At 33.6% G+C, this 22,281-nt stretch overlaps 1 protein-coding gene across 1 annotated transcript in view; it reads left to right on the forward strand.

Moving 5' to 3' along the window:
• DYNC2H1 (dynein cytoplasmic 2 heavy chain 1) overlaps positions 1-22,281 on the forward strand; it is a 419,160-nt gene that overhangs the window by 378,714 nt on the left and 18,165 nt on the right. The window contains exons 86-88 of the mRNA XM_037841237.1: positions 851-960; positions 1,955-2,036; positions 22,121-22,237. Of these exons, the coding sequence (XP_037697165.1) occupies positions 851-960; positions 1,955-2,036; positions 22,121-22,237 (309 nt within the window). The remainder of the gene's footprint in view (positions 1-850; positions 961-1,954; positions 2,037-22,120; positions 22,238-22,281) is intronic.

Below are 22,281 nucleotides of genomic sequence, written 5' to 3' on the forward strand. Positions count from 1 at the left end.
TAATAGCCACATTACTGTGGTACCATCTCACTGTGCCTGCATTTCCTCATTTGTAAAATGGTGACATTAATACTATCAGGGTTGTGATAAGCATAAAACTGGTTAGTACATTAAAAGCACATGGCAGTCAGTGCCTGTCATATAGTTAGTGTTGCACTAGACTTTATGATGCCTTTACTTGTTCCAAATGGCAATTTTCTTTTTATTATGCTCACCACAAACACTTTATGTTGGCGTATATTTCTCCAAAAGGACTATAGGTTGATCTTTAAAATGGTGGGTAAGAAGAAAAGAGTTTTAAAAACACCCTTAAACAAAGAATTATTATATCTTCTTGGACATTACCCACCACCAAAATACTTAATTCAGTGAGGTGGCAAATTCCCTCCTGAATCTAGATCTGGAACTGTAGTTTAGTTGGCATTGTCAAGACTTGGGGGGCCCTGAGGACCCTTTAGTTAGCCCCGAATGCTTAGTATCTCCTGAGCACACTTTGAGAGGGTGGGTCATCACAGGGAGACGTGCCAGCTTGGACTGAAAAGTTATATATTAGATTAATTCTATATTTTAGACTTTTATTTTGAGATTTTTAGCAACAAAAGATTGTGCGAGGAAGCTTGTTTGTGATGGATCGATGTTATACCAAATAACTGTCAGACTTCACAATATAAAATGGAAATATTTTTTTTTCTAGATACCATTTCAAAGCATTTGGAAACTACATAACTTTCTCATTGAAAGTGACATGTATTGTCTCTGATTTCTTTATCTTACACATTTACAAAGTTTTCAAGTGTGTGTGTGTGTGTGTGTATATTTTTTTTCTTTTCTTCTTTCTTTCTTTCTCTAGAACTGGGTAGATAAAGCTGAAAAACAGACTCTTCTGTCTGACACACTTGACCTATCAGAACTCTTCCATCCAGATACATTTCTCAATGCTCTTCGACAGGAAACTGCAAGGTAATTAAAATTATTTATTTTTCCCTGATTATAATTCTATTATGCTTTATTCACTTCTGATCACATTCCTTGGATTATCAAGAAATGAATTTATTGTTGAAATTAAGGTAGTTGTATAATTTCCTAATACTGTACCATTAATAAAGTTAACTTTTATTTTTAAAAAATGCTCTGCATCTAATTATGTTGTAGAATCAAAGAAAGATGAAAAATAATTGTTACAATCTTGATCATTTATTTATCTAGACCTGTGCTGTCCCATATGGTAGCACTAGTCACATGTAGCTATTTAGATTTAAATTAATTAAAATTAAATAAAATTGAAAATTCAATTTCTCAGTCACTCTAGCCACATTTGAAGTGTTCAATAGCAAAGTGTGGCTGGTGGCTACTATTTCTACTGCATGGAAAGCATTTTTATTTTCACAGAAAGTCCTGTTGAATGGTGCTGATTAGACATCTTGATGGGGAACAGGGCTTGATGGTTAAGATGAAGCTCCTTTTTTATAGCACACTTGTGTTATCATAGCATACATGGACAATATTTTTTAACAAATTAGAATATAATAAAAGATACAACCAAAAATATTCTGAAAATATTTAGTTGTTCTTTAGTGACTCCGGGGGCTTTCAATTTGTGCTGCTTAGGATCACATTATAAATATCAATTAATATTTCATTTCAACTAATAATCATTTATTGAGCACCTATCTTGTGCCTGCATTGAGGGTGGTGGTCAAATTGGAGGATGTAAAAATGAAAAAGAAAGACCCTGCCCTTAAGGAGCTTACAACCTTGAAAAGGAAACTGACATATAAATAATTAACTTTAAAAACTTAAGGTGGTCTAAGTTATTGTGTATAGTTTAATAGATCTGAGAATTTGCACATTCCAAATAGTTCAGTTTTAAATAAGAATATATATATATATACAATTACTCTTCATAATTTAGTTTCTGAAATTTAATTTCTTTCTGACATTTGATGTTTTACAGGGCAATGGGTCATTCTATGGATAGCTTTAAATTTGTGGCATCATGGAAAGGTCGATTGCAAGAAGCAAAGCTGCAAGTTAAGGTACTAGACAAATTCTAGGTATTGGTCTGAGTTTAAAATTTTATTGTCACTAACTGTGATAGAGATCCTGCAACTCCTTTCTTAGAGTTGCCTATCTTTAAAGTATAAGATCAGCAGAGATAAAGTGTGTCACTTATGTGAAAAATCAAAATAAGCTAGGAACTGACATGAAACAACTTGTAGTACAAAACAGAAAATCTTCTAATGGGAAAATAAGAATTTTAGGGATCCTGCATATTTGAAATTTTAACTCTTGTTAAAAAAATGCTACAAATCATGAAGTTATTTTAAGTTACCTGTTCTAAAATTCAATTTAATAAACATTTACTTCACAACAAACTACATATAAAATGCGGTATATAAAAAATTAGACCAAATTTTGTCCTCAGGGAGTTTAGAGTTTGTATGTAAATTAAGTAACTATTAAAAAATCAAACAACCTATGATTATTTCTTCTATGGTTTAAATTTTCCTAGCTAACTTTCCTGTTAAAATCCATTACTTTTACAAAATAATCACTCAAATGTTTATAATAAAACTAATTACAAGGTTGTCATGAAAATCCTTCTCCCAGCTACTCCTACCTTCTTCCACTTGATTAGTGACTCTTCCCTACCATTCCTTTTTCCGTCCCCACCCCCAGAACTGCTTCTGTGACATTTTTTTCCACTACTAACATAACATGTTGCATGTTGTGTTATGATTATCTCTGTCCATATTGGACTGCCTTATGAGACTGTAATGTCATTGAGGACAAAGACTTTGTCTTATCCATCTTTAGATTCCCAGTATCTAGTCCAGTGTGTCACATATAATTCAGTTTTTTAAATGAATTAAATACAAGATTATAGTTCTTTAACTTAGTTAACCCTGGACAGCCAGCTTTTCAGAAGTTTCATTTATATAATTCTGGTTCTCAGTTCAACAGTTGTTTTTTTTTCCATATCCCTTACAACTTTCTAACACTATGTAATTTATGCATTATATTTGTTATTATTGTCTGTCTTCATACTCCACTAGAATGTAAGTCCCATGAAAGTAGTCATTTCTTCCTCCCATTTTGTTCTATCTTAAATGCCTCCAACAGCAATTGGTACATAATAAGCACTCAATAAACCCTTGTGGAATGTTGAATTGAGGGCCTACTATAGGAGAGGCACCATAGTAGGTATTCTTAGCATCAGCTATAATGGTATAATGTGACAGAAATTTGGTTGTTAACAATAAGCTGGATCTCTTTCTTTTGGCTCTCACTTGAGCCAACTCTCACTTGAAGGTGAAGGAAATAGAAAGGTTTTCTTTGATTGCTTTGCATTTCATTCTAACCTTACCCTCTAGCCCATGCAGAGAACTACCTTAGTTATTACTGACAGTCATACACTGTTGCCCCATTGTTAGGAAAGGAAGGGAGGATATGACTTGTATAATCCATGTAAAGTACCGGGCACTTGATTTGGTCGTGTGGTCTCTTGACAGCTGTGAACCACACACATAATGTGTAGCATCATTATTTAGAAATAGGGGTATAAAAAGCAAGGGAAATAAATTTTTTTGTGTCAAGATGTCTGCCTATTCTCAGAACTCTGTACTTAAAAAATGGGAATTCAGTCATCAAAACCCACAAATTCCCAAGCTTATATAGTTATTTTTACAGATGGGTAAAAGGGCTGACAGAGAAAAAGTTTCTAATTTTCGTTCTCCAAGATAAAAAGAGCCAAGTGACCTTTTAAAGCAATTAATGGAGCAATCTGAACCTATGTTGTCTAACTTATAAAATAGATTTAAGTAGTATCCTTCCTTGACACATTTATTAAAGCATCTCCAAAAAGCCTCTCTCTATATATGTGTATACACATACACACATATACATACGTACATATACATACACATATACATATACATATATATACACACACACACATATATATACATATATGGTTTTTATTATTTAACACAATTTGGGTTAGGTTTTATTTAGGCAATATTTATTTCTTAAACAAAAATGAAATGTATTTTAACATAAAGTTCTTTATTTGTATCCAGTAAAGCAGATTTTTTTTTTTTCCATCAGGGTTCATAAAAAAGATATGACAAGTAGAAATATTCACTGGTAAATATATTTAGGAACATAAATAAATTTAATACGTACTCTTACAATTTTAACTAAAAACGTCATCCCTACACATGAAATTTAAAATAGGTAAACAGACTTTTCCTTTCTTTGGTTCACTAATGCAAACTAATATTATTAGCACATGGCAAAATTTTTAAATTACATGATGCATTTAGAGTCTTTTAAATCATATTTTCCTAGAAAAGGGATTGTTTCATTAGAAGAATTTTGAATTTGAATTTGAATTATACATGAATTTTACTGTCACTCTAAATTTTAATTGGTTTTAATATTATTTTTAATCTCTATCAACCTAGACTGAACTAAACAAGTGAAATATTCAAGAAAGGCTGCAGTTCCCTAAACCAATATCATAAATCCTCTAGACTTACTTAAGAGAAGTATGTATATTGATTTTCGGATCCTGAACGTGGCCCTCTAAAATTTCCTCCCTACCATTATTGATTTATTATTTGTTAAACAACAGCTGTGAAATTTGGTACTGGAAAATCCATAAATTAAGTACCTGTTCAGCTTGCATGTCAGACCTTCCCCATGGCTGTGAGAAGATTGCCTTGGCATTTCTGAGGAACTCCCAAGCCCAACCTCACAATCCGCCTTTACTGCTGATGCCACCACTTAAGAAAAGCAAAACGAAAACCTAACTGGGCAAATCAGCCTATTAGATGCATTAAAGTGCATGTTAATAATGTGATTCATTAGAGTACTTGAAAGCTGCTGCTCCCCTGGATCCAGTTTAGATAGCTACTTATGTTGCCAGTTGACCTCTGCTACCTCTTGCCAGGCAGGAGGTCTGCCGATATACCAGATGGTTATCATAATATTTGTATTTTATTTCCCTTCCTGGTAGATCTTATTAGGAAGTAGACAGAAGTAAAATGAGTGAATAAATGAGATATTAGACATTTGAGGTTTCATGAGGAGGATGGGCTCATCAGAATTGGGAGTTATCAGCTTTATACACATTATCACCAGAATAAGTGTGAGCCGCCAATTGGAGCTTTCCAGCCCAACAGTGGAAAATCTACCAGAAAACCTTATACTATTCAGAAAAACAGGAAAAACCTTATACTATTCAGATAAACATATGTTTTTGATGACAGTTTTCATTTTTAAAAGTGTTAAATGTGAATATACTATATAGTCTTATTATCAATAGAGATTATTTTTAGAAATATGGCATTCTGCTAAGAGCTGTTAGTAATTTAAAGTTCTTTAAATGTAGATCTCTTAAATGATCTGGTATATGCAATTATATGATATAAATTAGTTTTAATAAAAATGGTTTTTCTTAAGAATTTAAGTGACTTCAGCCACCAACGGCTTTAAAACTGTTTGATATCCTTGTAGTATTAACAGCTTTGAATGTCTTAGAATATTTCCACCAGCTTAAAAGATTTTTAATTCTTAGTTGACTGTACTGTTTAATAGCTTTACCAATTTAATGCTATCTTTTCATGCACCTCAAATACAACAAGAGGCTTAAACCTGGCTCAAAATTTCCTGTTTTGGAAGTTTCTCGTCTCAAATTTTCTGATTTTAATTGATCCTATTTTGAAAAAAATCAGTGAGCTAGCATTATATACTCAACTTCATCAACTCTTTTAGACTTTTCCTAGCTCCTCCAAACTTCTAGAAACCAGCTTACATCTCTGTCTAAAATATAGACTTCCGTAGCATGCCTTCCTTTCCTCAACCTATAATATCAAGCCACATGTTATTTTATATTTTCTAGAAGTCACATTTTAAAAAGTAAAAGAAACTGATGTTATTCATTTTAATAATATTTTTTATTTAAATTGATTTGTGTGAAACTCTTTTGTTTCAACATGTCATCAACATTTTAAAATTATTTAGATATTTTAATTTCCTTTTCCTTGTACAAAGTCTTTGAAATCCAGCATCTTCAAGGTTTTTTAAAGAATTTGTAGTATTTTATTTAGCATTTCATACAAACATAGGAAAGAGAATGGTAAAATAAACCCACATATTCAAGAGTTTCAAACATTCCTCCTTTTTTCTCTTTTTTTAATTGTCTTTTTGTTAAGGCAAATTTCAGACATCGTTTTATTTTACCTCACCGTGGTCCTGAAGCATTTCTCAAAAAATCAATGTTTTCTTAAATAAATAAAGAAATACTATAAATATAATAAATATCACTTATAACAAAATTACCAATAATTTAGTCTTCAATCCATAACAGTATTTACCCATTTGCCCTATTTGTCTCAACAGTAACTCTTCCCAGCAGTTTATTAGATTCATGATCAAAACATGTTCCACATAGTAAGTTGGTTGTTATGTGCCTTTTTGAGTTTGATTATTATGTGCCTTTTTACATCTGTATGAAGTCTGTCTTTTTATTTCATACCTCTGTTTGTTGCAGAAACCAGGGCACTTGTCCCATAGAATAATCTACATTCTGTATTCACCTGTTTGTTTCCTTATAGCATTATTTAACTTTTATTGCTCTGTCCTTCCCATTTCTTATACAGAGATGTTAATTCCAGAGGACTGATGGTATTCACTTTTTTTTTTGACAAAAATATCTCTGATGACACTGCGTATTTCATTTTGTATTATGTAATGAGGCACACTATGTGTAGTTCTCCTGCTTTTAGTAATGCTGATATTGATCAATGTGTATAAGTAGTGACAGCCTGATTCCTTCATGATCAAGTTTCCCATCGGTCTTTCATCTAAATGTTCTAACCATAGATGGTCACTGCCTGAATAGTTAGGAGGGCAAAATTGTGATTTTCTGATTCTGTTCATCCTTCTGCATTTACTAGCTGAAATTCTTGTGTAAATAAGCCTCATCACAAGGTCTATGTGGTTATCTGGATACCATGGAGTACATTTTATATAGAAAATAAAATATAAATGCTTGTTTCCTTTAAACTCCTAAGATTCAGAATATGGTGTGATACCCTATTTCCAGTAGTGTCCAATGACATTACTCTTTGTTTTTAAGTATCAGTGTTAGCTTCCAGGTTCTTATATATTCAGTGGGTTTCAGTAAACTATATTTATAAATCTTTTTGATATATAGTTATCCATGGTCTTTGGCCTATATGTGGAACCTCTTTGTATGACCTCTGTATGTTCTTTTTCTTTTTTTTTTTTTTTTTTTTTTTGGTAAGCCTTTATATTGAAGTATACATTATATATTAAAATGCACAAATCTTAAGAGTCCAGCTTTATGGAATTTTAATAAGCAGACAGACCAATGAATCCATCATACGGATCAATTGAGTAATTTTTTCTCAAATTTCTCAAATTAAAAGTACCTGACATATTCATTAGAAACCTTCTCTTTAAGTTATCAGAGATATGTTTAAGATATCCTCTTAGATATTTGTCTATCCATGTTTCTTTCCTCAGTATATTTTGTTAGATTGAGAATGTACTTTGATTATAAAAAAAATTGAAAACTTCTGGTCAGGCTGTCTCAGGGAGGTCATAATGCATCCCCTCTGGTATAAATGCATAGTAATTATAGATAAAATTTAAAGAGAACAAACCAAAAACATAGCCTAGCTTCATAAATAAGTATTTCATTGCATTAGAAACCTAACAGAAAATGAAATTGTTAGTAGAGCTAAAGATACAGGTCTGTTGAGCTCCAAGTCCAGAAATAGAAAGTGATGAACAGAAGCATGGCTCCTGTAAAACAAAAGAAACTAAAAGTAATTTATGTGAAATGGGGGCTGAAACCACACTCATTGCTTGAAGTCAGGACTGGAGCTAGGCCCTCCACTTACCCCAAAAAGGACGCTGACTAAAGTTGTTACCATAATCACTGGTGGGGACTGTGGCATTATAGAAAACTGTAAGCCTAAGGAACTTGGAAGACAAAGACATAGTCTCACCACTAGGCATTGTGTGACACTACCCATGAGATCAATAGATAGAACTACAGTATCTCCAACATCACTAGAACAGAAGCTCAAATCTATATTATAAATCTTGTACATGTGTAGATATGGAGGGTAATTATGGTAATTACAGAGGTAGTTTGGGGGAAAATAAAATACCCTTTGAACATAGAAGCCAAAATCCAAAGTAAATGGGGGAAAGAAATCTAATTCTAGAAAAGAAAATTAGCAAAGCTATCAAGTGAAATATCTAGTCATTCAGTTTGGTATTAATTTATGGAACAATCTGACACAAACTTTAAAATATGTATTCCAATTTCTTTAAATGGATAAAGGATGGAATAACTTGCACTAAAAATAAGAATTTATGGAAAAGAAACAGGCAGAAATAAAACAGTTATAGTTGGATATGAAAACCAATCAGAAATCCTAGAAATGAAAATATAGTCTTTAAATGAAAATTTTGATAGACAAAATATACTGTGCAGTAGATACAGTTGGAAAAGGCATTATAAATTGGGAATAGGACTAAGGAATTTATCCAGTACTCATCACAAAAACAAACGGTTAAAAATTCTGAAAGAGGTGTTATGACACATAGAGGATAGTTCAAGACACTCTATCCTACTTCCAAAAGGAGTCCTAAAAATATAGAACAGATAGAATGGCAAGAAAGCAAAATTTGAAAACCTAATGGCTGGAATTTTTCAGAGTTGGACAATGATGAGTTCTCAGATGAAAAGCACATACAAAATACCATGGATGATTGTATGGTGTGTGAATGTATTTCAATAAAACTGAATTTAATAAAAAAAATAAAAAATAAAAATAAAAAAAAAAGCACATACAAAGTACCAAGAAGAATAAATAAAAGTAAAGTTCAAGTTCACACTTAGGCACACTATAGCAAAACTATACGATATCAAGGTTAGAGAGAAAAATCTTAAAATCTACTAGGTAGAAAAGTCAGATTTCCTACAGAAGACAACTGTCATGTTGACAGCAGACTTCTCATTAGCAGCAGTAGATGCCAGAGGACAATAGAGTATATATTCAAATTGCAGGGGAAAATAATTGTTAACCTCAAAATTTATTCCCATCTAAAGTATCACTCAATAGTGAAATCAATAGAAAGACATTTTCAGAAACCCTAAGACCACAAATGTTTACTACTCATAAAACCTCAATAAAAGAAGTATCAAAATATATACTTCTGCAAAAAGAAAAGCCAGAAAGGATTGAATTCCCGAAACAACAATGAACCCCATAATTAACAACTGTAAATTAAGTAATGATTGTAAGGGTATAATTTTTTATTATGCTTAAACTAAAACTCCAAACAGCAAGAATTTGATTAGAAATAGTGTGCTAAAATGGATATTATGTTTAGGGGATAGAAATACTGAATAACTTATGATTTTACTAGAATTCATTATAAAATGAAACAATTATGCATTTAAAAACTTAAGGGTAAGTACTTAAAAATTGTTATACAATCCATAGCAGAAAAGCAGAAAAATGAGGCAAAAAAACAAAATTTGTAGTAAAGAAAAAGCAAAATATAAAATAGTAGTAATAACTCCAAATGTATGACTAGTAACACTAAATGTAAAAATATTAAACTTACCAATCAAAAAATAAGACATCAACAGATTAGATAAAAAGTAAAATCTATTAAATGCTATTTAAAGAGATATACCTAAATCATTACTACCCAGATAATTTTAGGAATAAAGAAATGGAAAAATTCATGAAAGAACTGAATAATGAAAAGACTAATCATGTTCATATACTGGAAGAGTCAATACTTTAAAGATGTCAAACTTCCTATATCAATTTTTAAAATTTAATTCAATTTCAACTGAAATCCTAAAGCTTGATTTTTAAAATTCATGATACTTGGCAAGTTGACTCTAAAATTTATGAGTTTCAGATCTCCTTTCTGCATACCACCTCAAAACTTGGTGGTTTAAAGTGAGAAAAATAGGAATTTATTATTTTCTCAGAAGTCTCTTGTTTGGCTGGGCAGTTCCTCTGCTGATTCTACCTGGACTCACTCAGTATCTGCATTCAGCTAGGTCAGCTATACTGGACAGTCCAAGCTGGCCTCACTCAGAAATCTGTCAGTTGGTATTAGCAATGGACTGGGGTGCCTCAGTTCTCCACATGGGTTCCCATCCTCCAGTAGATTAGATAAGCTCCCATACATGGCAGTCTCAAGCAGCATCCCAAGAGAGCAAGGTTTCTTAAGGCCTAGCTTCAGAAGTTGCTTAAAGTCATTGTACCACATCCTACTGTTAGCAGGTTACAAGGCAGTCCAAATTCAAGAGGTGGGAAAGAAACTCCACCTCTTGATGGCAGAAGCAAAGTTATATTGGAAAGAGGTGTACATACCCAAATGGGAGGAATTTTGAGCCATATTTTGCAATCCATCACAATATGGAAAAATCTTGGGGACAAGAATAGCAAAAACAAATTTAAAAATAAATAGTACACTCAAGATTTGCCTCATCGGATACTAAGATTTATTATTAAGCTTTGGTAATTGAGATAGTATGGTACTGGCATAGTGAAAGAAAAACTAATGAAACATATTATACATTACAGAAACAGACAACTTTATGGAAACTTAACACAAAACAGGATGACATTACAAACTTGGGGTAGGAGGTGGGGGTGGTGGGTGGAGGGACTATTTGATGAATGATTCTAAGGCAATTGGTCAGCCATATAGAAAATTATAGAATTTGATCCATACCTCATGTCATAGACACAAATTATTTCTGAGTGGTTTAAAAAACTAAATGGCAGAAAAAGAATACTTTTAAAAATAAAAATACAGAGAAATATATTCAGTTAGGATTTCTTAAAATACAAAAAGCAAAAGCCTTAAAGGAAAAAGCTGACATATTTACTACCCTAAAATTAAAAAGATACCATTAAAAGTGAAAATACAGGCCACAGGTTGGGAAAAGATATTTGCATCTTATATAACTGACAAAGGATCAGTGCACAAAATATATAATGGACTTTTACTAATCAATTTTAAGAAAAAAAAAAAACAAAAAAACAAAAACAAAACAATCCCCTAGTGTGAAATGGAAGGAGGTAGCAAAGGATTTTAATAGGCAATTTGAAGGAAAAAGAACCTAAATGGTTAATAAATATAAGGAAAAATATTTGGTTTTACTGGTAATCAGGGAGAGGAAATTAATACCAAAATTTGATACCAGTACACACTGATTGGCAATTTTTTTAAGTCTCAAGTATTGGCAAGATTGTAGCATAATGTAAACTCTTATACATGACAAGTCGGAATATAAATTGTTAGAATCACTTTGGGGAACAGTTTGAAAATACTATGTAAAATTGAGAATGAGCATACCCTACAACCTAGCAGGATCATTTCTGTACTGCCCTAGAGAAATTCATGCATATATATACAAGGAGACACATATCCTAATGTTTATTTCAAAGTGTTTTATAGTGGTAAACAATTGGAGGTGACTTAAGAGATCATCAGCAGAAGAATCTATAAACAATTTATTGTATATTCTTACATCAAAATATTGTGCAGCTGTTAAAATGAATAAAATGGATGCACCTTAAAATTATTGATGAGGGAAAAGAATGGGTTGCAAAATGGTATGTAAATTATGTTACTCTTTACATACAGTTTGGAACCATAAAAACAATGCGATTTCTTGTTTATGGATACATACATATTTAACAATCATATAAAATATCAAAATTCAGGATAATGAGTACATCTGGTGAGCAAGGAACAGAAATAGGAAAGGCAAGATTTATATAGGAGGCTTCAACTACATCCAATACAGTTTTTTTGCTTATAAATATGGAACAAACATGGCTGTATGTTAAAGTCTAATAAAGCTGAATAGTAGGAATAAGTGGGTTTAAGAAACTATTCTTATAATTTTCTGTGTATTTGAAATACTTTATAATTTTTAAAAGGAAGGTTCAGGCAAGTAAAGCCATATGATAAATTATCAAAATAAAACTTGGAGTTTAACATGAAACTCACTAGCAAATCCAAGTTTAATTCAAGTTAAAATCAGAAGTGTTCAAGAAATTCAGCATCATATATAAAATAAATCAATGGTTTTGATTCTGTTTTTAATCAGCAAAGTCATTATTACTGTTGCTAACTCTTTTTGAGGTGAGAAATTAAGAGTTGAATAAACTTTTATACCTATGAATAGCCCTTTCAAAACAGATTGAGGTCATGGTAGCTAGTCATTGGGAATATACTCATGCAATTTTGATTACCTTGATCTACACTATCCATCAGTAACTGGCTTTGAGCTGTAAATATATCAAATGTGTTTTTATTTTTAAAAAAACCAATTCTCATACTTTTACAGTTGCCTCTGTGTTTTCAGATATTTTGATCAGAGATTCAAGTGTGAATGATGTTATCTGAGTACAGATATATTTTTTGATTTAGTGATTTTATTCTGTCTCTGTGCTGTTAAATTGAAAGCTATGTACCCACAAGGAAAACAAGAATAATTAGAGGAAATTACATTGTTATAAGAGATGCACATTTAGATGTCTTTCACTTATTTATATTCAATTCAAATAGGGTGTTTGCACAGATGTACAGAGACAGCCTCAACAATGTAGGTTTTTTTAAATATAATTTAAACATATGAGTTCTAGTCTCAGTAATTATTTCTTTGCATCCAAAGGATATATGTCATGCATAATAAGACACTAATAGCCAAAATAGACTTCTACCAAACTTTTAGTAGAAACCATAAAGTATGCCCTGTAAGTATATACTTACATATAAGTAGGCATTTTAATATTATTATCATTTAATGGGGGTGAGAAATACAGGAGTACAGTATTGATAATATTTAGAAAGCATGTTCTACCATGTATCCTAACTCTTTGCTGTGTAAATGAAATGATAGAGTGGACTCAATTACCTGGAATAAATGGGGAAAATATTTTGCAAAATTAAATATTATAGAAAAGAGTATTTTGACTGGAATTCTCCAAATTTCCACTCAATCCTTTATTTCATTTCACTTAAATGGATATAATCTATATAAAATAATTCTAACCTTGTAGAAATTATAAGGTAGATTCGATTAAATGAATAATAGTAGCTAATACTTATTGAGCATTTTCTATGTACCCAACAATATTCCAAGTATTTTACGTATATTGTTAGAAGGGATTTCTTATTTCTCACTCCTAATATTTTCTGTGTGGAAGGATCTTCACTAATGTTGATACTCCTATACTCTACTACTCACTCACTCCTCATTTCCCAGGGAAGGAGTCACTTTATCGGCCTAATTCTGCCCCATCCTTATACCTTTCTCTTGTGTATACACATTCTACTCCACTCCTTCATGGCAATCTCCACCCCTGGGGTGGCTTGCTCCTGGCTCAGCCCTATTGAAACTAGAGGTGAAGTCTACCTAATTCTTGTGTTTACTATTAGGAAGTCCAGTTGCCTGAAGAACCATTGCATCTTCCAGATTATCTATTTCAGTAACAAAGGTAATATTTTGGACCTGTTTTTACAAAAGCCATTCCTCCTGTTGCAGTACTCCAGTCGAAAGAAGGGTACCATTTTCTGATTACATTCCAATATCCACAACAACCATTTGTGGTAGATAATATTATTTTACCCATTTTATAGATGAGGATATTTAAGCAAAATAGGATATGTAGTTTCCCTAAAGTTACATGGCTGTGATATTTCGAAGCCAAGAATCTAATCTAGGCAGTCTGATTCCAGAGCCTGTACTTTTAACAATTGGGGCCATAGTTGGAATTCTCTGGAGCCAGACACAAATAAAAATATTTGTAATTAGAAATAAATAAGTGGATTATATAGAATACCACCCTGCTAATACCACAACATTTGAGGATGAAAAAAGTAACTGAGCCTATCTTCTTTCTGTACTTGGCACTCAAATGATAGGTTTCATTAGCACTGGTACTGAGATAGGTGAGGAGTTAAAAAGAGTGATTAGAAATCAGGCAGAAGATAGGTGGCATACTTCTTGCCCAAATTACCCCATATCTTCTTTTTTCCTCAGTTTAATTACTTAGTGCTTATGTTTTTTTGTGTGTGGGCACAGGAAAGTCTACTGCTATATATGAGAGTATAAACCTGTGGAATTCAGGAATGTTTTATCCTCTTCTCATACCAGGGTGCCTTATGTCTGATTCTGTTAGCATGGTCTCTGTACGTCAGAAAAGCACATACATGCCAAGGCCAAGAAGCACAATACTGTATATGTGCACAGAAGGGAAGACATACCTTACCAAAAGAAACAATACACTGGAGTATTAGTCTTGCTTTTTACACGTGTTAGGGATAAAGTCTGAATACAACTTGTGAATTTCTGCCAGGAGCAGGTGCAAACCTGCTTCCTTGTTATATTAGGGGATGGCCCACATATCCAAGTGCTGAAAAGATTCTAGGATAAAGGTGATGGAATATGAGCCTTTTCAAGTCTTATCTAAATTTATGATTCAATCATTCACTCATCCACACCTATCCAGTACCTATTGAGCGCCTATTATGTTCTGGGCCCAGTGTGAGGCACATTGTGTATACACATGTGTACAAGTTCTGTGGGCGTGTGTATTATTACCCTTTCCCGTTCCTGAAATTGAGATCTTTCCTGCCTTCTTCATACAGGCTCTTGATTTCTGCCCACAGAAGTTTTATCCTTCATTTTTACTTCCCATCGTTAGTTCTCAGCTCTAATTCCTGACAGCATGTGACACTTCTGATTCATGCCTCAACAGAAAGGGTAGATAATAATAGTCTTAGAAACGTTGTGATTAACAGTCTGAGAAACTTGGAATCAATTAGGACTATTGGGTTACAGTTAAGAGAAATTGACTAGACAATTTAAGAAAAAAAAAAGAATTTATTGTAAGATGTGGAGTTACTCAAAACTCGAAGGAAAAGCTGAAGAAGCCAGCTTCAAAAAGGATAAGCATCTGGGAATCTAAGTTCTTTCTGCTGGCAAGAACTAAAGAGTAGTCTTTTCAGCATCACCATAAAAATGAGTCAGCTCCATTTCATGCAAGATTTCATGTTCCCAGAGAAGTTTGATTGGCCTACCATTGATTGGATCCCTGCTTCCCTTCGTTAAGGACTGGGCACTTTGACAGTCTCATCAATACTGCACCAGTGGAGGAGTAAATCCCCCAAGGGAATCAGGAAGCTGTCACAATAAGGGAGCCTGGGTTCCAGGCAGACAAAAACAATAGCAATTTCCACTCTAAGATCATTCTTCAGAAAATTTCCCCATCTTGGCCACTTAATAAATGGGCGAAGCTTATGTGGTGGTTTGGAGCTATGTTCCCCATAAAAACATGTTCTTAAACTTAATCCATTCCTGTGGATGGTGGATCCTTATAAATAGGACCTTCTGATGAGGTTACTTCGGTTAAGGTGTGGCCCAGCTGAATCAGGTTGGGTCTTAATCCTATTATTGAAGGCCTTATAGGGTAGATCACAGAGAGAAAGAAAGCCAGTGAGAACAACCAGTAGCTGAATGTCAGCAGACCCAAGAAAAGAAGGGAGAAGCTAGGAGAGGCTGCCACGTGCATTGCCATGTGACAGAAAAGGCAAGGACCGGGGGTCACTGGCAGCCAGCCCCAGAATGCCACAGTCTTCTGGAAGAAAGTATCACTTTGATGACCCCTTGACTTTGGACTTCTCTTAACCTCAAAACTGTGAGCCAACCCATTGCATGGCATTTGCTTTAGCAATGAGGAAACTAAAACAGCATATGAATCGACATTTCTTCAAAAAAGATATACAGGTGGTTAATAAACACATGAAAAGATAGCCTACATCATTGTCATCAGAGAAATGCCAAAACCACAATGAGATACCACTCCACATCCACTAAGATGGCTGCAATAAAAAAGACAGATAATACCAGGTGTTAATAAGGATGTGAAGAAATTGGAACCTTCATGCATTGTTGGTGTGATTGTAAAATTGTGCCATTACTTTAGAAAACAGTCTGGTGGTTACTCAAAAAGTTAAACATAGAGTTACCATTTGATCCAGTAATTCTAATCCTTGGTATACCCTAAAGAAATGAAAACATACACCCATGGAAAAATTTGTACATGAATTGTTCATAATAGCATTATTTATAGTGGCCAAAAAAGGGGAAACAACCCTATGCCCATTTGCTTCTATTATGTCCCCCCCAAAAAAGCATCATCTTTTAACCCATTCTTGTCAGGTGGAAACTTTTGATTGAGTGTTTCCATGGAGATGTGACTCACCCAACTGTAGGTCATACCTTTGATTAGATTATTTCCATGGATGTGTTATCCCGCCCATTCAGTGTGGGTCTTAATTAAATCACTGGAGACCTATAAGGGCTAACAGACAGAAGGAGCTCCCTGCTCATGCTGCAGCTGAGAAAGACTTTTGGAGAGACACTTGGGAGCTGACTGCTTTGGAGATGCTAGCCCAGAGTTAGCTCCAGAGAAGCTAAGAGAGACAAGCCCAGAGACATTTTGGAAAAAGCCATTTTGAAACCAGAACCCCAGAGCAGACACCAGCCATGTGCCTTCCTAGCTAACAGGCTTTCTGGACACCATCAGCTGTTCTTCAGTGAAGATATCCTATTGTTGATGCCTTAGTTTGGACACTTTTATGGCTTCAGAATTGTAAATTTATAACCTCATATATCCCCCTTATAAAGGCCAATCCATTTCTCATATTTTGCATAATGACAGCATTAGCAAACTGCAGCAAACCCATACATCCATCAAGTGATGAGTACATAAACAAAATTTATATATACATATAATGTAATATTACTTGACCATAAAAGGTAATGAAGCACTGCAACATGAATGAACCTTAAAAACATTATGCTAAGTGAAAGAAGCCAGCCACAAAATACCCCAGATTATATTATTCCATTTATATAAAATGAAATATCCAGGAGATGGCAAATCTACAGTTACAGATTAGTGATTGCCTAGGGCAGGGACTATTGGAAAGTTAGGAGGGTGATAACTGTAGACTACAGGGTTTCTTCTGGGAGAGATGAAAATGTTCTAAAATTGATTATGGTGCTGGTTGCATAACTCATGTAATTGTACTAGAAATCATGGAATTCTGCAATGTAATTGACTGAATTTTGTAGTACATGAATTACATCTCAATAAAGCTGTTGCAAAAAGTAAAGTATTTTTAGAAAATTGTTAACAGCTCCCTCTTGACTCAAAGCAAACAGCTTCAGTAGTTATAAGTTTAGGAAACCTAGGTTAATTTTTTAAAATAAATGGTAAATTATTATTGTATTAATTTTGCTTCTTTTAATATTAACAAAACAAATTACCTTATTGCTACTTTCATCTCCCCAGAATATAAAATCTTAGAAGTTGCATCATGTTTTCCTTATTCTAAAAGCATATGACCTTTTACTGTATTTTAATATGTAGTTTCTAATCAGCGGACATTAATGAAATCACAGTTGCCCATTTTTATCATTCATTGGAACGCCAATAATATAATCTCTGATGTTAGCTAGCATTAAAATATTTGCCTAAGTTTTTTTTACCATTTAATAGTTTATGCTTAATCCTTGATTGTCATTGTGAATGTTCAAATTTAACCCAGTGAAGAGATACGGAACATAGATAATATACTCTCACATAGAAAAACTTTCATAACTGAGAATAACCTGCTATCTGAAATTTTATTTTACTCAAACAAATTTCTTTTCTCTAATAAAAATTGTTTTACTTACTACCATATTTTCTGAAATTATATAAATAATAGGGCATTGCTTTTTGACATTTTTATTCTTTCATTTTCAAAATAAGAATGTCTTTATTCTAAATTCCACAAATGCCAAAGATTATATGTATATGACTTTAAAAAGATTTATGATTATTTCTCAAGTAAAATGAATCTTAGATTTCAGGTTTATACTTCTAAAAATGTGTAAAGTCAAATATTGAAAATACAGGAGTGTTGAGTTATTAAGAATGCAGCAAATGTTTATAATTTTTTATTAATTCAACAGAGCTTTATTGAGATCTAGTATGTTCAAAACTTACTTAGCTTTAAAACAATTTAAGATATTAAGAAGTAGTCAATCTTTCTAAAGATAGAATAAGAGACCATTTTATTATGCAAAGTATAATATTCTTTGTGACATTCATTTCTTCATTTATTCATTCAACAAATATGTATTTTAAAATATACTATGTGCTATGCACTATGATACAAACATATTCTTTTAGCTTACTACCTGTTGGGGAAGAGCTATAGGAAAGACAGTCATTAAAATTATTATATTAAACAGTTAATTACAATTAACAAAAAGTATAATAATGGGGGAAGTAAGGAAAATACGAGAACATGGTTTATAAGAGTCAAGACAGTAATCCCCAAGGAAATAAAATTTAAGGTGAGGTCTGCGGAAAAAGCAAGAGCCGAAAATACCATTAAGAAAGAAGTGTTTGAAGCAGAAAGAATATGTGCAGAGGTCCAGAAGTGAAAGAAGATGGGCATTCAAGGCCCCAAATGAAACTCAGTAAGGTTGGATTACACTATAGCATATAAAAGAAAACGGACACTAGAGAGGTGGGCAGTGGACAGATCACAAAAGATCATTTTAAGTTATGTTTGGACATTATCCTCAGGGTAGTGGAAAGCTTTTGAAAGATTTTAAGCAAGAGAATGATATGATGAGATTTGTAATTTTGAAAGAATGATTTGGCCGCAATGTAAAGAGTGGGTAGAAGATACAAGACCAGAGTCAAGGAAATCAGTTAGGAAGCTATTTGGTACTTGGGGCCAGAACTGATATTGTACAGATTAGGGATGGTAATAGAGGGTGTGAAGTGAAAAGGACAAATTCAGAAGATATAACTGATGGCATGTGAGAAATTAGGGAGAAGGAGCCAAGAATGTATCCCAGGTGTCTGATTAGACAACTACAAGGTCAATAGTAACGATTATTGAAATGAGGCCCCAGAGAATAGTTTCATCCCCACACCCTGGGTTAGAAGAAGAAGGTAATGAGTTTTTATCTTAGTATATGTGTGTGACACAGTCAAGTTTCAGCCCTATCAATGTGGGTCTACCTTGCAAATTTTTATACAGATTAGTGAAACACAAAATTTGATAAAGTCTTTCAGAGTGGCCTAAGAATAATTATCTTGCTTGGATCTAGCACTGAAATTAGCAGGCACTCTCTATATTTTAACTTACATCCTTCAAAGCCAAAATATCTCAGAAACTCTTGAGGTGATCTGTATATCACTTCAGTGGTACAGTAGAAAGAATATTGAACTTAAGTATTCAGTACTGTTTTTATCCCAGCTTTTTCACTAATGAAAATGTTGGTAAACTTTTTCTGTGCAATATCAAGTTTATAATTAGAGTAATGAAATAGCTATTCAAAACAATTTGTTAATGCATATTCTCCTAGTACCTATACTATTCCCTAATTGTAATATATCTAAAAACTCTGTTAACCCTTTCAGCTTAAAGTGTCCCCTTGACTCTAAAATTCTGTAGTTCATTTAATATGTTAAAAGTTAAAGGTACTGTATAATATTTATAAGATTGTTTACATTTTGTATCAAGTTCAGATTTTGACAATATAGACGTTTCTGTAAAGGAAAAATGTTGAAAGAGCTAAGAATACAAAATACCAACTATATCTGTTGCCTTTAGGTAAAGCCAAAGGTAGATTAACACTGCAGAAGCTAAAACAATGGACTTTTTTTTTTAATTCAGTTTTATTGAAATATATTCACATACCATACAGTCATCCAGTACAATCATATAGGTATGCATTCATCACCACAATCTGTTTCTGAACATTTTCCTTACATCAGAAAGAATCAGAATAAGAATAAAAAATAAAAGTAAAGAAAGAACACCCAAACTATCCCCCCCATCCCACCCTATTTGTCATTTAGTTTTTGTCCCCACTTTTCTACCCATCCATCCACACACTAGACAAAGGGAGTGTGATCCACAAGGCCTTCACAATTACACTGTCACCCCTTGTAATCTACATTATTATACAATTGTCTTCAGGAGTCCAGACTACTGGATTGGAGTTTGGTAGTTTCAAGTATTTACTTCTAGCTATTCCACCACATTAAAACCTAAGAGGTGTTATCTATATAATGCATAAGAATGTCCACCAGAGTGACCTCTCAGCTCCATTTGAAATCTCTCAGCCACTGAAAGTATTTTGTCTCATCTTGCATCCCTCTTTTGGTCAAGAAGATATTCTCAATCCCACGATGGAATCCCATGATGCTGGGTCCAGATTCATCCCCGGAAGTCATATCCTGCGTTGCCAGGGAGATTTACACCCCTGGGAGTCAGGTCCCACGTAGAGGGGAGGGCAGTGAGTTCACCTGCCGAGGTGGCTCAGTTAAAGAGAGAGAGGGCCACATCTGAGGAACAAAGAGGTACTCGGGGAGACTCTTAGGCACAATTATATGCAAGGCTAGCCTCTCCTTTGCAGTAACGAGTCCCACAAGGGCAAGTTCCATGATAGAGGGTTTGGCACATCAAACCACCAATCTCAGTGTTTGTGACAACATCAACACCAGTCCAGGTGAGGAAGTCCAACACTTCTGCACCTTCCCCCATCTCTCGGCAAGGGGCGGGGAGGGGCTGTAAATGTGTTTTTTATTCTCTGCCCAAATTACTTTGGGATGTGTCACTATTTCACTCTAACCTATTACCAACCCACCGTATCTCACTTCCTATTCAAAGCTTCATGCAATCGTGGTGTTTGAACAAACCAACTGTAGAGTTACACTGTTTAGAAAAGATAGATCCTGCACCAAATAGACATCTCTTCCCTTGGTCTCACATAGAAGTTGAAGTTTTAAAGCACAGTTTCGACCTTTACCCTTTGACCCACTTTGCCCTAGTCTTAACCAGATCTGCTTCATTCATATCACTAATTGAAGTCTGGGCTCTTTGTCAGCTTTTTTTTAACAGTTGCTGTATGCACTAATACTGACATTCATATCTGCCAAGCTCTAGCTCTGAGTTTCAGGTGTCTCAGAGATACACATTGTTCCAGAGACCAATCAGGTCATACACTAAGGGATCAGCATCTCAAAGTTTAGAGATAGGCATTACAATTCAGGAATAGAGTTGACTGCCGTAAGAGCTTACATTCTAGGGACCATTACAATAATCTAGTCCATGTTAGGCTATGTTCTAAGATTTGATTCTGAGTTTACATACTGTAGTTGGTCCATATTGGCGAGGCATTATAGTGCCTGACTTTATTTCTGGCATACTTCACTCAAATACTGTTTACAGGATCCATTCACCTCGTTGTGTCTCACAGCTTCACTCCTTCTTGAGTTGCTCAAAATTCCATTGTATGCATATGCCACAGTTCATCATTCTGTTCCTCAGTCTATGTACCCTTAGGTCACCTCCACGCATTGCAAATCATGATTGCTGCCTCCATGAACACCATAAAACAATAAACTTTTAAAGAAATTTGGATTTAATAATACCAAAAGAACTATATTTACATTTTCAGAATATCTTAGATTTTACACAAAGATTAATGTAGAGAAGATGGTTCTCTTTCTCCTTTTTTATTCTTTCAGCTCTGCATGACCCGTTAAGTTTTTGCATAAAACTTGTGAACTTTGTTTTCTTCTTTAAAAAATATCAGAATTCCAAGCAGGAAAAACATGCCTGTTCTCTAATTATCCTTTTCTTTCCCTCTCCTGGAGAAAAGAATAAAGTTTTGGCTCTTGCCATTATATTTCTATTAATCTAATGCCAAGGCACCTACAGTTATGAAACTGTTGGCATTTGTAAGTATTTTTTTCTAAAACATTTTCTAAAAAGGAGAATTTGGTCTAAAAGAAGTTCATAGTAACATTGGTTCAAGTCTCATCTCCTTATTCTCAGATCAATTACCATAATCTTTTTTTTCATATTATTTGGAATACATAGTCACAACGGAAAATGTTGCTTTTGCTCTTTAATACTTATTTTAATGATTTATGTGTTTCCATGGTAGATCAGTGGCTTATTATTGGAAGGATGCAGTTTTGATGGAAATCGACTTTCTGAAAATCAGCATGATTCTCCTAGTGTGTCTTCAGTTCTTCCTTGCTTTATGGGCTGGATTCCACAGGTAATATATTTTTAACAGGTACAAGTTTTAATTTCACAATTCAC

The sequence above is a fragment of the Choloepus didactylus genome, chromosome 6 (genome assembly GCF_015220235.1).
Source record: "Choloepus didactylus isolate mChoDid1 chromosome 6, mChoDid1.pri, whole genome shotgun sequence".
NCBI lineage: Eukaryota > Metazoa > Chordata > Mammalia > Pilosa > Megalonychidae > Choloepus > Choloepus didactylus.